Consider the following 14,588-nt stretch of genomic DNA (forward strand, 5'->3'; position numbering starts at 1 on the left):
TTACTACATTACAACTACAAAACACAAAAACATAAACAAAAGGTAGTGCATAGCTTTACAAAATGGAAGAAATAAACCAGAATGCTCAGAGTAGTTCACCCTCATAACTCCAGCTCCTAGCACAGTAAATATTTTTGTTCCTGAATAAGTATTGGGACTAGAGATGAATTCATCTATTTTCCAAATTTGCTATGAGATTATATGACCTTCATAATGAAAACAAATTTAAGTTTATACAAGTAAGAGAGATTTCACAGCCCAGAACAATAACACAGGGAAGGGGCTTTAATGTAATTTATAGAAAGACATCAAAAGTCAACTCTACAACAACTTATGGTTACAAACAGAAAAGCTAAGCCATCTGGACAAAGAATTCGAAGTGACTAAGAAAAAAAAATAGAATTCTGTCCATGTGGAATGAAAAGGCTCATCTATAATAATTCAACGTTTTCGACGACTCTGAAATTTGTAAATAGCTGGGGAGTTCACTGTTTCTTTCTTCACCTTCACCTTCCGAGTTTTATCCTACAAAAGAGTAAAAAGGTTACCAGTAAACAGTGGGGGGGGGGGGTTAAAATAGGGAGATTAATAAACCACCTAATAAAAAGTCCCTAATTCAGCCCTTCTCAAAGTTTAGGAAAGACAAGGTCCTAATTCTCTAAGGCACCCCCCACTGTATGCGATGAATTAATTTCTCTCCTGGGTGTCTATAAAGGTACTATCTTGGAATGGCTGAGAAAAAAGATATCCAGATGATTATTTTTTTGTAGGGCTTAATTCTCTCACAGAACCCCAGTTAAGAAAGGCTGAACTAAATAACCTGCAGAGCTAAAGAATGTGACATTTAGAGGAATAATAATAAGAAAGGGGCATCTTATATTCCTTAGCTCTGCTATTTAACTTCACAATGTTGTCTATTTTTAAATACCAATGAGTGACATGCATTGCTTTGTCAACCTGTTTAAATGTTACAGATAGCTGCTCATAAGCTACAAAGTTCATATATAATCCCCTTATTACCTTCTTAATCAAGAAACATTTCAACACTGTCAGAGTAACAGACACTGGCTCAAACCACTACTCCCAAGGAGCAGACATTTTCACTCTCAATTAAGACCTTTATCAGAGAGAGAGAGAGAGAGAGAGAGAGAGAGAGAGAGAGAAGAGGCCTAAGGCTTCTCTCTGCTCACCAGAAGATCTTTGCGTGTTTGAATTTTCTGTGCAATAACAAACAATTCCTTCTCTCGTTCAATCCGCTGTGTCAGGCAGTTATACTGCTTTTGCCTTTCTTTAGCTATCCGCTGCAGAAGAAACACAAACTTTCAATAAAACAATAAAAGAATAAAAATGATTAAGAAACTGTCTTTTAATCCACTTAAGCCCAAACTCATAAATGGTTTTGATAGTTCCCTTCTCATTCAGAATCAACATAGTGTGATACTATAAAGTTGTCTGTTTAAGGAACGTCACATTCTAAAGCTGAAAGGATGCTTGGAAACCATCTTACCCAAACCTGCCATTTTACCAATGCAGCAATTGAGGCCCAAAGAAAAATAACCTGCCCAAGGATATACGGTTCACCTGGAGCAGAGTCAGGAGTGAGTCTCACAAATCCCAAGAATCTTTCCACTACTACACTAAACTGCGTCAACCCTTGTGTCTGAGCTACCCGGTTATCTGAGGTGATGGCAGGGCATGAACCAGCCCTGGAAACCCTACACTAAGTGAATGGAGAAGAGAAGGGCCACCAGGCAGTGGTGGAAACTGAGAAGCCTCAGAACTTAGTCAGCAAAAGGACTTTTTCAAGGGAAGCTGACCCGAGAATTCTCACTGGTAACGACTCCTCAAAAACCAGCGGTCCTTAAATTTGGGGGAATCATAAACCTATAAGAAACTGATTAAAGTTTTGGATCCTTTCATGGGATAAATGTGATATGTATTTCTACAAATGTGTATGCAAACATATATACGCATTTGCAAAAATTTCAGTGTGTGTGTTTGGGAAGGGGGGTGTTCACAGACCTCCTGAAGCCCATTCATGGACTGCCCACCTCTTCCAAGTTACAGACTATTATCTACCCACCAGCAGCTCCTTAATAAAAATAATTTTGCTTTAGACAAAACAATCAAAAGAAACAATACTGCTACACAAAAATGACAAGATCCACACCTTCCCACCTTCTCAAGAGCTATTTTGGTGAACTAATTTACACAGGAGTTTGGGATACTAATCTTCTTTAGGGACTACCACAATACCTGAGAAGTATCAGTGACACAACTAATTGAAAATAAACCTAACTGACAAACAGGGTTATCACAAGAACACCAGTCAGCCAGCTCCTCAGCTGGAAGTGTTATTTACATAGAGGGGAATATTACTGGGTGTCAGGCTCCAACAATTCACCAATCCTAGCAGAGTCTCACAGCAGTGGTTTCAGACAGCTTTTGTTTCCACTTTATTACACACACTGTCAAATTTATGGGATTACCCAATATAGTCAAACTAATTAGGGGTATTTATATTACTAAAGCAAGTTTAGCTGCCTCTGAGCTAGAGAAAACTGCTGTGAAATTAAACATTGGAAGCAAAACTGATGCGGTGTAAATGATTCAAATCAAAACAGAACAGCTGTCTGCCTGAAACACATTGACAGCATTTTTTTTTTAAACGAATCAGTCAGAAGTGAGAGTTCAACTCCAGAAGGCTCTGAGAAAAAGCATGTCTTCTGTACAAATCCAGTTACAGGACTGGAAAGCACCACAAAAGAAAAGTCAATTACAAAGTTTTGGTTACAATCACTAGCATGATATGAAAAGATCTTTTGATATGTGTACTCACTGCTAAAGGCAGAGTATCAAAGTATACCAAACTCCTTAATCTTCGTTGCTCCCTCCTTTCTCTGCATTTTAAAAATGTTTGGCATCTGTTACAAACGTTAAGCAAAAAAGCATAGGTTTGGAGCTAGGATTCAGGCCCAGATCTAGAGGCCAGACCCTAAGTCATTGACCACTAAGCTACATACACGTCCTCCAATCTCAGAGACCAACGAATCCCCTCCACTTTCATTCCTATCATCCTATCATCACATCCCCACTCTACTTTTCTAAGGAACTTAGTGCGCTTTCCACAAATAATTATACTAAATGCAGTGGCAAAAAAGGAATCTAGATTCCTCTAGCCTCAAATCTGAAGAACAACAGAGAAAATTACCTTCAATTTACTCTGATGGGTAACTCCTTTCACTTTTTCCTTCCGCAAGGTCTCTATTCTGGGTCTATTAAAGACTCTGTCGACTAGTTCCGGGGCTGTTCGCAGGTGAGTTGCAATATCAAACTGTTCAACTAAAAGTTAAAACAATCCTTAAAGCACTGCCCAAAGTCTGTCTCTAACACCAAACAACAAAGACCAATATGCTAGATTGCCCCAGAAACCTTCATAAATTTCATACCTTCTTTTTTGGTATCAAAAAAGAACACGTGCTTGTTCTGTTGTTTCCCCTGGAAATCCAGCAGATGGAGCTCTGATTTTAGTCTTTCAATTTTCTAGAATACAGAATATGATCTCACTTTATGCTGGGTTCTTCTGGGATATCAGAAATGAATTCCAAAATTTCAAACCATTTCACATCATAATCACCAGCCAGCAAAGAATTTTTTCGCACTTAAATTTATCAACCACCAACTACATACCAGGTACAGGGCTAGGCATTATACAAAACTGCCTATGAAATAAAAAAGGGGAAATAGCTTCAGGGAGGTTAATTTGTCCATAATCATGGGGCTAGTAAATGGCAAATCCAGAATTGAAACCTAAGTCTGTCTTATTCCCAAACTTGAACTCTTTCCACTCCACCATGCTAATTATACTTCTAACTTGTTATTACAGTTAAGGATATTTTAAGATTTTAAATGCCAGAAGAAATCAATTTATGACCTGAGATGGATGGATTTAAATTTTCCTTTCTTACCAACAAACATACATCAGATCAAAGAATTCAATTGTTACCTTAGCTTCTGCAACCCTTTTCATTTCTATATATTTGATATCCTGAGTTTTCATCAATTTCAGCTGTTCTGGAGTTACTTCTTCCTTAGTCTCCTTAATAACATGAACTCCATCCTAAAATCCAAATTTAAAAGATACACTCACTATTAGATTAAATTCACTAATTAATCGTACAGTTCACAGTTGGAACAAAGGCAACCAAATGTTTTATGCTAATGGCAATCCAATGCACTAGGCCCCTAAGGTACACATTCAATTTAGCACCTCCAGTCTTCCACTCTTAGAAGGGCTCCAGGCGAAAGACAACTCAGGTTCAGAAACAGAAATGCACATAGCCCCACGAAGAGGCAGGTTTTGCCTTGGCTACTGACTGACCAAGAGTGCCTGGACCAAGCAGAGAAGGGTTAAATTAAGGCCAAGGATTCTTCCTCTCCATCTCCTCCCCCATCCCTATTTTCCAACAGTGGAACACAAAATACCAACTGACCACTGGATTGAGGCACCCACCTGGAGCTGAACCCGAGTCATTTTATAGTAGAATTCATCTGGATTTTTTTCAAGGGCCTTCTTCCGGAGAGCTTTGAGGTATTCTTGCTTTTTTCGGTAGTCACTAAAAAGTAGGTTAAACAAGGTTCATAGCAAAAAGAACACAGTGAGCAAACTCCACAGGGATCTACGAGTTCACACAAAATGAAATTAAAAACTGCCAAAGCAATGACTGGGTTCTGATCCATGGTAACTCTCCCCACTCCACATGTTTTATATCATAACAGAGAAACACCAAACAAAGCATGAATAAAAACTCCCTAAACAGGGTTCTGGTGCAAGCTTGGGCACCAAGGAACCAAATATGATTCAGAAACTACACAGTGCAGTATAGCATAGAATTAGGACTCTGGAGCCCAGTTGGGGGAGACGAGGCAACTGTTTGGGTTCAAATCTTGACTCTACCACTTCTGGCTGACTAACCCTGGGTCAGTTTATAAACCACTCACTATCCTAATTTTACCTGTAAAAAGGGGATGATAATAATAGTAACTTACCCCAGAAGGTTGTTGGGAGGAATGAATGAATATAATATTGTACATCTCTTAGAGCACTACCTGGCCCAGTAGCAGCACTCAATTGTTATTATTAGCTTTAAACACTCTGGGACCCAGAACAATCTACTTAATCCACTGCCATCTGTATGTACCAGGAGCATAAGAAGGACCTCAACAGGCATGCATGGTTAACAAATAATTATGAAGTATTTTGCAAATAAAGTGCTTAAAAAGAAAAAGAATGGGGATAATTGTTTTATAAAATGCTTTCAGAGTTCATTATCACCCACACTCAGTCTCATGAATCTATCTTTCACATTTCTTCATTCCATACCACACACATGGTGATGTAAGAGACTCAACAACTGGAATTTTAGATTATATCTTGCACTTCAAGAAAAGGGAGAAAAAAAGATTCAGCTTTTGGCTCAAACACCAAGGCAGAAGCAAATCAAAGCCACCATGAGAGAATAATCTGGAGCAACATAATAAAAAAAATTTCACAATGCAACCACAGTTAAATACATACCACTCTGCTAAACAAAGAAAGTTTGGGGTCACAGAAAAGTATCTCACAAACTGCCAGAGCCTTGGCCATTTTATCAATGACAGGAAATTATCCCCTTTTGGTAGCTCAGGCAATTCAGCTGCAACGCAGCTTTCTCAGCAGCACCTCTACCAGAGAGACTGAACTCACTCTGCACGAAGTTTGTAATCTTTCTTTTTCTCTAGCAGGCCCAGATGTTTTCGAAAGCCAGGCTAGAAGACAAAAGAAAAAAAATTGCTTAGTTTCCTCAGCAAACACATACTCAAATCAACTGACAGGAATGAGGGTCTCTAAAGTGCTCCGTAAATGCATGTCCTTGAAGTTAAACCCATACCCTGTTCCCTCCCTACCCTCCCCCAATTGGGCTCTGTCCAAGGATGAGAGGGACCACACAGGTGCCAAGAGGTCACATAGTAGTTTTCTTGGCCTATTAAGGACAGAGAGAGAAAACAATGACTCGGCACTAGGCAAGCAGTTGCCAGTTGTACTAAAATTACTACTAACTTAATCCAAGGATTTATAAACTACTATGAAGGCAAAATATAGTAACAGGGTGGCAACTGTGGTAAGAGAGCTAAATTTAGAACCTGGAGACTTGGGTTCAAATCCAAACTTTACTTTTTAACAACCTGTGACTTTCGGCAAATCACTTAACTTCTCTGAGCTGCAGTTACCTAACTGCAAAATGAGAATAAGGTACTTAATTCACAGGATTATTATAAGGGTTAAACAAGCCTCTGTAAGTGGAAGTGGCTGCAGCTTGGCAAACAGCAGGTGCCCAGCAAATATCTACTATTACTGTTAATGTTATTAACCTATGCTACAAGTTATGAGAGAAAATCAAGCATGACAGGAAATACTTTCTCTGACACAGATCCTGGATAGTATGGAGGATATGAAGATTAAATCTTAGTATTATCAAGCTACCATTTGCTGACAACTTATTACAAGTTAGGATCTATGCTAGATGCTTTGCCCACAACATCATAACAGACCATATTTATTAAGCATTTATTCTATTACAAGACAGTGTACTAAACTCATTATACAAAATCTCATATAGTCACATACCATATAATCATCCAAAGTGTACAATTGTTCCCAGTACCATTATATAGTTGTGCATTCATCACAATTTTTTAACATTTTCAATACCACATACACACAAAAAAAGTCTCATATAACCCCCACAACAACTACAGAAAGTAGGTAAAGCAGGCACTAACTAGTGTTATCCCAGTTTTCCAGAAAGGGAATAAGATTTAGGGAACAATGTGCCCAAGAATAAAGAACTAATTAGTGGCTAAGCTAGAACTAAAACCCTTTCCATCCAGTGCCACAGTCTATGCTCTTCACCAGCCCACTAGACTATGTCTGCTTCTGCTTTGGGAAATTTTGACGTTTGCAGAAGTACACTTCTCTACTGCTTAAATTTGTATAACAATTTGGGTGGAATTTTTAACAGTCACCTTTCTCATCTTTTATCCTTCAAATGATGCAGTAAATAACTCAGTATTTAAAATAACACCCAAAACTGCCCTGGATGATTTTTATTTAAATTACAACAGGCAATAAGAGGTTGAGAGAGAGTGGAGAAAGAAAACTCAAAGGTCAAAAGAGCAACATGAGGCAGAAATCTTAGTATATGTCATGTTCCCTTGATGTACAGCTGCATTATAAAAGGAACCTGACATTGCATCTTAAATGCTCCTCACATTATAACATACACACCCTTGATAGTTCTCCTACTGCATCACTGACGGACCTATGGGATACAGTCCAAACTTCATCCAAATAGGGAAGGTCCTTGTCAGTGTTTACCCACTTTTCCAGCACAGCCTTCTCATCACCTCTCCCACAAAGTCCCTCTATTCCTCCTCAGGGAGTATCACTCATGCTATGCTCGTGGCCAACCTGGAAAGCCCCTCTCCCTCCTCTGCTAATCCAAATCAACTGTGACTTTGGACATGCTATTCAATCTACGCAACAGATACCTCATTTGCAAAATGAAGATAATAGCAACTACCTCACAGGAATGTTGTAGGATTATATGAGAAAATCCTTGAAAAAACAGGAGGACTGTGCCTAGCACAGTTGGGTGCTCAAAATTGATAGCCATAATTACTGCCTTGCAAGTTCAAAAAGTCTAAGATGCTTTCTCCTATCATCTATACTCTTCCCACTCAAATTCCTCATTTGGCATTTTTTATGTGCCATCTCTTATGAAGTTGCCTCTTTATAAAACTTTTAGTAGCCTCTGGAGTTAAAACACCTGTTTCCTGGCTTTGCCACTTCCCACCTATAGCTGCACATCTTTGAGCAAATTAACCTTCTGAGCCTTAGTTTCCTCACCTGCAAATGTGAGAAAATAATAATACATACTTCCACATGGTTGTTTTGAGGGTTAAATGAGCTAATGAGGGTAAGCACTTTGCACTTTGGCTCTGGCACACATGGAACACCTGCTGCTATCACCACTTTTAGATCCATCCAACACATAAGTCTTCCAAAGAAGGTGGCAAATCACACTGTTGCCCCCAGTACACCACTAAGCACACAGCAAGTGTGCAATAAATGTCTGATAAATGCTAAGTCCTCCTGCTTTTCAAGGATTTTCTCATAAAATCCTACAACATTCCTGTGAGGTAGTTGCTATTATCTTCATTTTACAAATGAGGAATCTGTTGCTTAGACTGAATAGCATGTCCAAAGTCACAGGTGAATTGGATTAGCAGAGGAGGGAAAGGAGCTTTCCAGGTTGGCCATGAGCATAGCATGAGTGATACTCCCTGAGGAGGAATAGAGGGACTTTGTGGGAGAGGTGATGAGAAGGCCATGCTGGAAAAGTGGGTAAACACACTAAGTGAACTGTGATCGAGAGGTCTTAGTTCTAGTCCATCAAGCAGCTGCCCAACTTTAGATACATCTCTTCCCCTCTCTCCCCCATCTGTAAAATGAAGTTCGACCAGATCTCCTCGAGTGGTCGCAGCGGCTGAGGCAGTGCTAAGTCTCGGCAGCCGGAATCCCACACGTAATTTCCGAAAGCAGTGGGGTGAATAAATTGATTCTGCATCTAAGAAGTGAATATTAACCTCCCCACAAAGAAACACCCTCCACAGAAATCCTACAACAACTCTTTACTCTGCCTGAATTTGGGGTTTGTGACTGGGCAAGTCATTTTCACTCTCTGGGCCTCAGTTTCTCTGCCTGTATAATAGGGATGGAAAACACCAACATTACAGGGAGAGGAATAAGCAAAAACCTATGTGTTAGATCTTCATGAACCACAAAGCCCACGCATGATGACGATACCACATTAATAACAGCAACCCCTTGGGTCACGGCCCGCATATGTAGAGAGCAGAGCCGAGTTTTAGAAGTATGTTCTGATCTCAAAACTTAACTAGTTTTGTCAGCACTGATGTGGACTTCCTCAAGGAAAGTCAAGCACTTTTACACACATTATCTTCACTTAATTACCCACTGAAACCCTGCAAAGTAGGTTTTGATTATCCCCAAGGACTAAGGCGCAGTCAGTGTTGGAAGCGGGACGGCGCTTCCAGGAGAGAGACCCCACACCCTCCCACCGCGATGCTCCGCCCCAACCACGGGTACCTTAGCATATATTTGAGTATATTTACATTCAGCATCTCAGAACAGCCCGGGTCAGAACGACGGGGGCTGTGGTGAGAGCAGCGCAGGGGACCACCGCCTAGCGCTCGTGGAGGCTGGCGGTCCTACCTGACTTCGCTCCCGGTGTTCCCGCTGCCGGGACTTAGCCGCCTTCCGAAAAGCCGCCGCCATATCTGCTCACGCCTGGAAAAACTTAAAAGACAAGGATGGCTCCGCACTGCCTCAGCCGCTGAGACCACTGACACTACCGGAAACAGGCCAAGTCACCAGCGTTAGAACCGCCCACTTCCTCTCCTCAGCCAATCCAGCGCCTGCTTTTCCGGAAATACGTCTTTTAGCAAGGCAGCCGCCACAGGCTTCTTCTGGGAAGCGTAGTTTCTTAGGTCTAAGTCTCTTGACTCTACTAGCTTTAGTCTTTATTCGCCAGTGCCTATCCACGTGTACCAAAATATCGCCTTAGCGCTCGGCTCCGCGTTGGTACCTGGGAACACGTGGCTGGCACTGCTCGCTGGCTGAGCTGGGCTGGGCGTTTGCGCATGCGCGATCCCCAGTCTCTGCTCGGGTGGGGCATTTACGCGGTACATTTAAAGCTAGGAGCAATGTGGTTTTTACAGTGTGCTGGAAAGAGCACTTTATAGAGAGACAAGAGTCTTTAAAGCTGTATCTGGCTCTGCCACTTACTGGTTGTGTGGCTTTTCGCAAGTCGCTTGATTTTATTTAATGAGCATCATTTTTTCTCATCCATAAAAGGAAGATAATAGCCTGCTTACAGTTTGAGGAGTCGTTAACTATGAACAACATAGAAGGAAATCACTTAATGGCAATTGTTGTCCCTCACACTACCCTGTGTGACAGAAGTAGCGTCAGAGGCAATACGATTTAATGGTTAGGACCATGGACCATGGAGGTGTGTTCCAATCCTAACTGCTACTGGACATGGCAAAGTTAGCTTCGCTGAGCCTCAGTCTTCCTATCTGTAAAATGGAAGCAATAATACTACTATACCCCCAGGATTGTTGTGAGGATTAAATGAAATAATGTGTGTAAAGTGCTTAAGGCAGTGTTCTCCCCTTAGCAAGTTCACAATAAAATTAGAGCTATTATTTTTTATTATCACCAAACCTGTCTCTACGGCTAGAGAGAAGCTTGAGAACAGCAGAGCATTCCAGAGGTATTTTGTTTCTCTCCCATTACGTGAAGCTGACCTTCTGTCGGTTCATGACAGGGGTCACCCTTGCAGCTGAGGAGTTCTGGAGAAATCCTCTCCTTAGTCCCTGGAGATGCTAGTCCAGTAGACCAGTGTGCATGAAAGACCTGAAAGTAGTTGAGATCTGCCATGTGAAAAGTCCTTTCTTGCCTCTGAACCTAAGTGTTGCCCAACTAGGGCCATATGCATTATCAGAATTCCACCTCACATGTCACTCACCACTGGAAGACAAAGCTCTTCATGATCTGGCCTGTGCCTACTGTTCCAGCTTCATCTCACTCATTTCCCCCAGCCATACTGTCCTTCCTGCTCCATGAACAAAAAAAAAGCACATTCTCACCTGAAACCCTCTGAAATTGTTTTTCACTCTGCCTAGAACTGATGTCTCCTGATGCTTACTTGGTGAGTTCTTCCTTCTTCCTCAGATCTCAGTTCAAATGTCCTCTCCCTGGGGAATTTCCCTACCACTACATTTGATGTAATGGCACTTTCCATCACATCACTCTGTTTTCTTCAAAACACAGTCTGATATTTTTGTTTGTTTTTTTATTTATTTTCGCCTCCCTCATCTATTCCATACATATTCACTAGAATGTAATCTCCATGAGACAAGGATCATGTCTGTCTTATTTGCTGCTTGCATCCCCAATCTCTAGAGCAAGTGCTTAGAACACTTTGTAAATTAATAAACCACCACCACCATCACTTACCCCTCACCCCCACAATCAACTCTGTGAGGGCATGTTTGTATTATTATCCCCACTTAGGCAGCACAGAGGCCCAGACTGTACCGTCCAATTGAATTTTCTGCATTGATGGAAATGTGCTATATCTGCTCTTTCCAATATGGTTGCCACTAGCCACTTGTGGTTATTGAATACTTGAAATGTGACCAGGGCAGCTAAGGAGCTGAATTTTTTGTTTTATTTTATTTTAATTACTGTTATTGGACAGTACAGTTTAGGAGGCTAGTCTAAGAAAAACCACACAGCTAGTTTGTGGGAGAGCTAGAACTAGAACCTTTGTACCTCTAGGTCCCAGCATAGTAGGTATTTGTAGGTGTTTGTTTTATAATAGATTGAATCCAGGCCTCCTCATCCCAGTCCTGAGGGTTTCCATGGCTCCACAGGGCTTCTTATGCCTAGCCCTCACTTAAAGATTGAGGAAGGAAAGGGAGTGAAGACACTGGATGGACCCTCATCGCACTGACAAATAACCAAGATGCCATAATAAACCAGATTAAGAAGCCCAACCAGAAGACAGAGTGACCTGGTGGCAGCACCAGCCACTCCTGCCACTTCCAGGAAGAAGGCATTGAGTGACAGGCATACCAAGGAAAAGGCAGCTCCATGTACTGGAGGAGACCCTGGGGTCAGCCCTGGATTAGAACTTCACATCCACAATGGAGCCACATTCTCAAACTGTCAGTGCCTCATTTCCTAATCTGTAAAAATAACCACCTCATATGGTTTCTGTGTGGAAAAAGTTGGTAATGAATTGCACTTAGCATGGCATCCTGTACACAGTATGCATTTAACCACGTTAGTTCTCCTTCTACCATATCCTCCCCACTCCCACCCCACCCTGCCTGTGCTCTGTGGAAGTCACTCATTTCACCTTCACCCACAGACCCATTGTCAGGTTTGGGATCATGAGGAAAGTGCTTCTGGACAATTTGAAAGAGGGTGTCTGCTTAGCAATGAGGCCTGCAAGGACTCCAGGCAGCCTAGCCTGTAGCAGAGAGCAATAAGCTCAGACAAGGAAGGAAGTTTTCTCACTGGGGGAAGGAGGGCTTGTGGTTACAGGCATCAGGGAGTGATTCAGCACTCAGAGGAAACCATAAGAAGCTTGTCAGTCGTCACCCAGGGCCTCCTTTTGAAAACCCCTCCAAGGTGGGAGAACAGCTGGGAGGAGAGCAAGCCCCCTTCCACAATGAGACAAGAAAGGCTGTGTAGGGACCTCCTGGCAAAATCCCACTCACCCCAAGACCAGTCATCCAGCACACGGGCTCGGCTTCCAGCCCCAGGTCAGACGCACCTGTTGCCCGGAGAGGGGGGTGGGGAGGATGGATGGGGAACAGGAACAGGGAGTCCATGTGGCTGATCCCCCTGATGCCCCTGGGGCACGTCCTCCTGGCCCAATGTAAACAGAGTGGGCAGGGAAATGTGAGCCCATTAGGCAGCTGGAAATGGGGAGGGAAAAAGACACAGCCCCCCTCCCCTATCTAGTCGCCCTTTCCAGGCCAGGCCAAGCCAGAGGTCTCTCAAACTTTTCTGGCATGTTGATTACAAGCCCAAGCAGCAGAACCTTAGCACTTGACCATGAAAGGGTGTGAGAGGGGTGAGGGTGGGTTGGGGGTGGGCGGTGGGGGTAACTACCACATTTTGAAGAACTACTGTGTGCTTTCTTTCAATTCTCACAACAGTGCTGTGAGATAGGTAGTCAACAACTCTTAGATGAGAGCCTGAGGCTTAAAGAGGGTAAGTGACTAAAAAGGCCATACAGCCGAATAGTAAGCTCATTTTGGCATAAAGTGCTTTGGCATTTGATCATCCAGATTTGAATCCCAGCTTTGCCATTATTAGCTGTGTCCCTCTGGACGAGTTACTTTATCTCTCTGTGCTTCCAATTCCTCATCTTTAAAACAGGGATAAAAATACACAGCTCATAAAGTTGTTGGATGATCGAGTGGGTTAATATATGGAAAATGCTCAGACAGGGGCCGGTGCAAAGTAAGAACTCAGAAAATATTGGCTCTTGTTATTATTATGCTATTTAGCAGAGATTGAAACCATGAGTAAAGAACAGCAACTCCAATACTCTGCCTCTAATCCAGCACCTGTCTTATTCATTCATAACTCCTCCCTTTCTGAAGGCTCCTTATCTTTACTCATAGCTGTCACCCCTCACCCAGAACAGACGCCCCTCCTGCCATCTACTCCAACCTGGCAGAGTCCTTCCTGTATTCCCCAGGGCTGGGAGTCCCCTACTCCTATAAGACAAATCTCTGGACTCTGCTGACCTCAATCCCTGAGAAGGGGCCCACCCATGGGCTGGCTGCTCACCCCCTGAACTCCAGATAACAGATGCCTGTGGTCCAAACTAGGGGGCAGGTTTCCAAATTGAAGCAGTGTCTTTCATTCATTCATTCATCAGATATTTATGATGTACCAGGCACTGGAGCAGGTACTGGGAATGCAGTGATAAACAAGAGAGGCCCAGCACCTCCCCTCATGAAACTTACTGTTTAGGCAGTAACAACGATAATAATAAACACGCAATTATTATATATGAAAGGAAACTTGCCCTCCAGGGCAAACTTGGGACCCAGGCATCCAGGTATGTGATGCAGAGTTGGGAGAGGAAGGTCTTTGGTTGCCCCAGCCAGGGAAGGAGTAAGTCCCTGCTCTGAGAGTTTGCTGGGTGTAGCCTGGGGGATTGGTGGGGAGGGCCCTCTGTGGACACCTGAATCTCTTGCATACTAGAGGTTATTTCCAGGGTTGGTTTGTTGTCTCTTGTTTTGCAAACAGCATAGCAGAGCCTCCTCCCTCCCTCCCCCACCCCTCCAGACCTAGGCTATTTATTCCTAGTGACAAGCCTGAGGATCCCAGGAGGGGTGGCCTCAAGGACCTGGAGGGGCCCTGTGTTCCTGGCAGGCATGCAGCCCTCTCTCCTGGGCACAAGGAGGAAGCAAGCCAGAGGGTCAGAAACTGGTGGGGGGTGGGGGGGATTGGGGGGGAGTGTCTTCCCACACACAGGCACACACTCACCCTCCTCTCACCCCTCCCCAAGAAGCTCAAAGACCATGGGGCCAAGGATTAGGGTCTCCCCTGGGCCTCAAAGGTCAGAACTATTCCTGGGCACTGTGGAAGCAGAGGCAGGGCCTTTCCATGCCAGGATGCAGCCTGGGGTGGGAAGGTGGTGAGCTCTGTTTTTGCTACTTAGAGCTGTGGAATAAAGCCCTTTAAAGGTCACGGTCCTTTAGGCAGGCCCTCTCTTCACCCCATGTCTCCAGAGAACACCTCAGTCATGGAGCCAAGAAAGCAGAGTCAAAACCACCCTTCCTCCAGGCTTGACTTGAGCCTTCTTCACACACTGGGGCTGTGCTTCTTGGGGTTAAACTAGGCTAGGAGGGACACACGGAGGGAATGA

At 43.1% G+C, this 14,588-nt stretch overlaps 1 protein-coding gene across 1 annotated transcript; it reads right to left on the reverse strand.

The window, feature by feature from the left end:
* Window positions 1-262: 262 nt before the first annotated feature.
* On the reverse strand, window positions 263-9,488 carry UTP11 (UTP11 small subunit processome component). Its single transcript, XM_037827663.1, has 8 exons — window positions 9,338-9,488; window positions 5,747-5,808; window positions 4,514-4,616; window positions 4,007-4,120; window positions 3,450-3,543; window positions 3,212-3,342; window positions 1,191-1,301; window positions 263-525 (listed from the first exon to the last, which is right to left on the reverse strand). The coding sequence occupies exons 1-8, from the start codon at window positions 9,398-9,400 to the stop codon at window positions 442-444; spliced, it is 762 nt and encodes a 253-aa protein (XP_037683591.1). The 5' UTR covers window positions 9,401-9,488; the 3' UTR covers window positions 263-441.
* Window positions 9,489-14,588: the final 5,100 nt, after the last annotated feature.

Source organism: Choloepus didactylus, chromosome 2 (genome assembly GCF_015220235.1).
Source record: "Choloepus didactylus isolate mChoDid1 chromosome 2, mChoDid1.pri, whole genome shotgun sequence".
Lineage (NCBI taxonomy): Eukaryota > Metazoa > Chordata > Mammalia > Pilosa > Megalonychidae > Choloepus > Choloepus didactylus.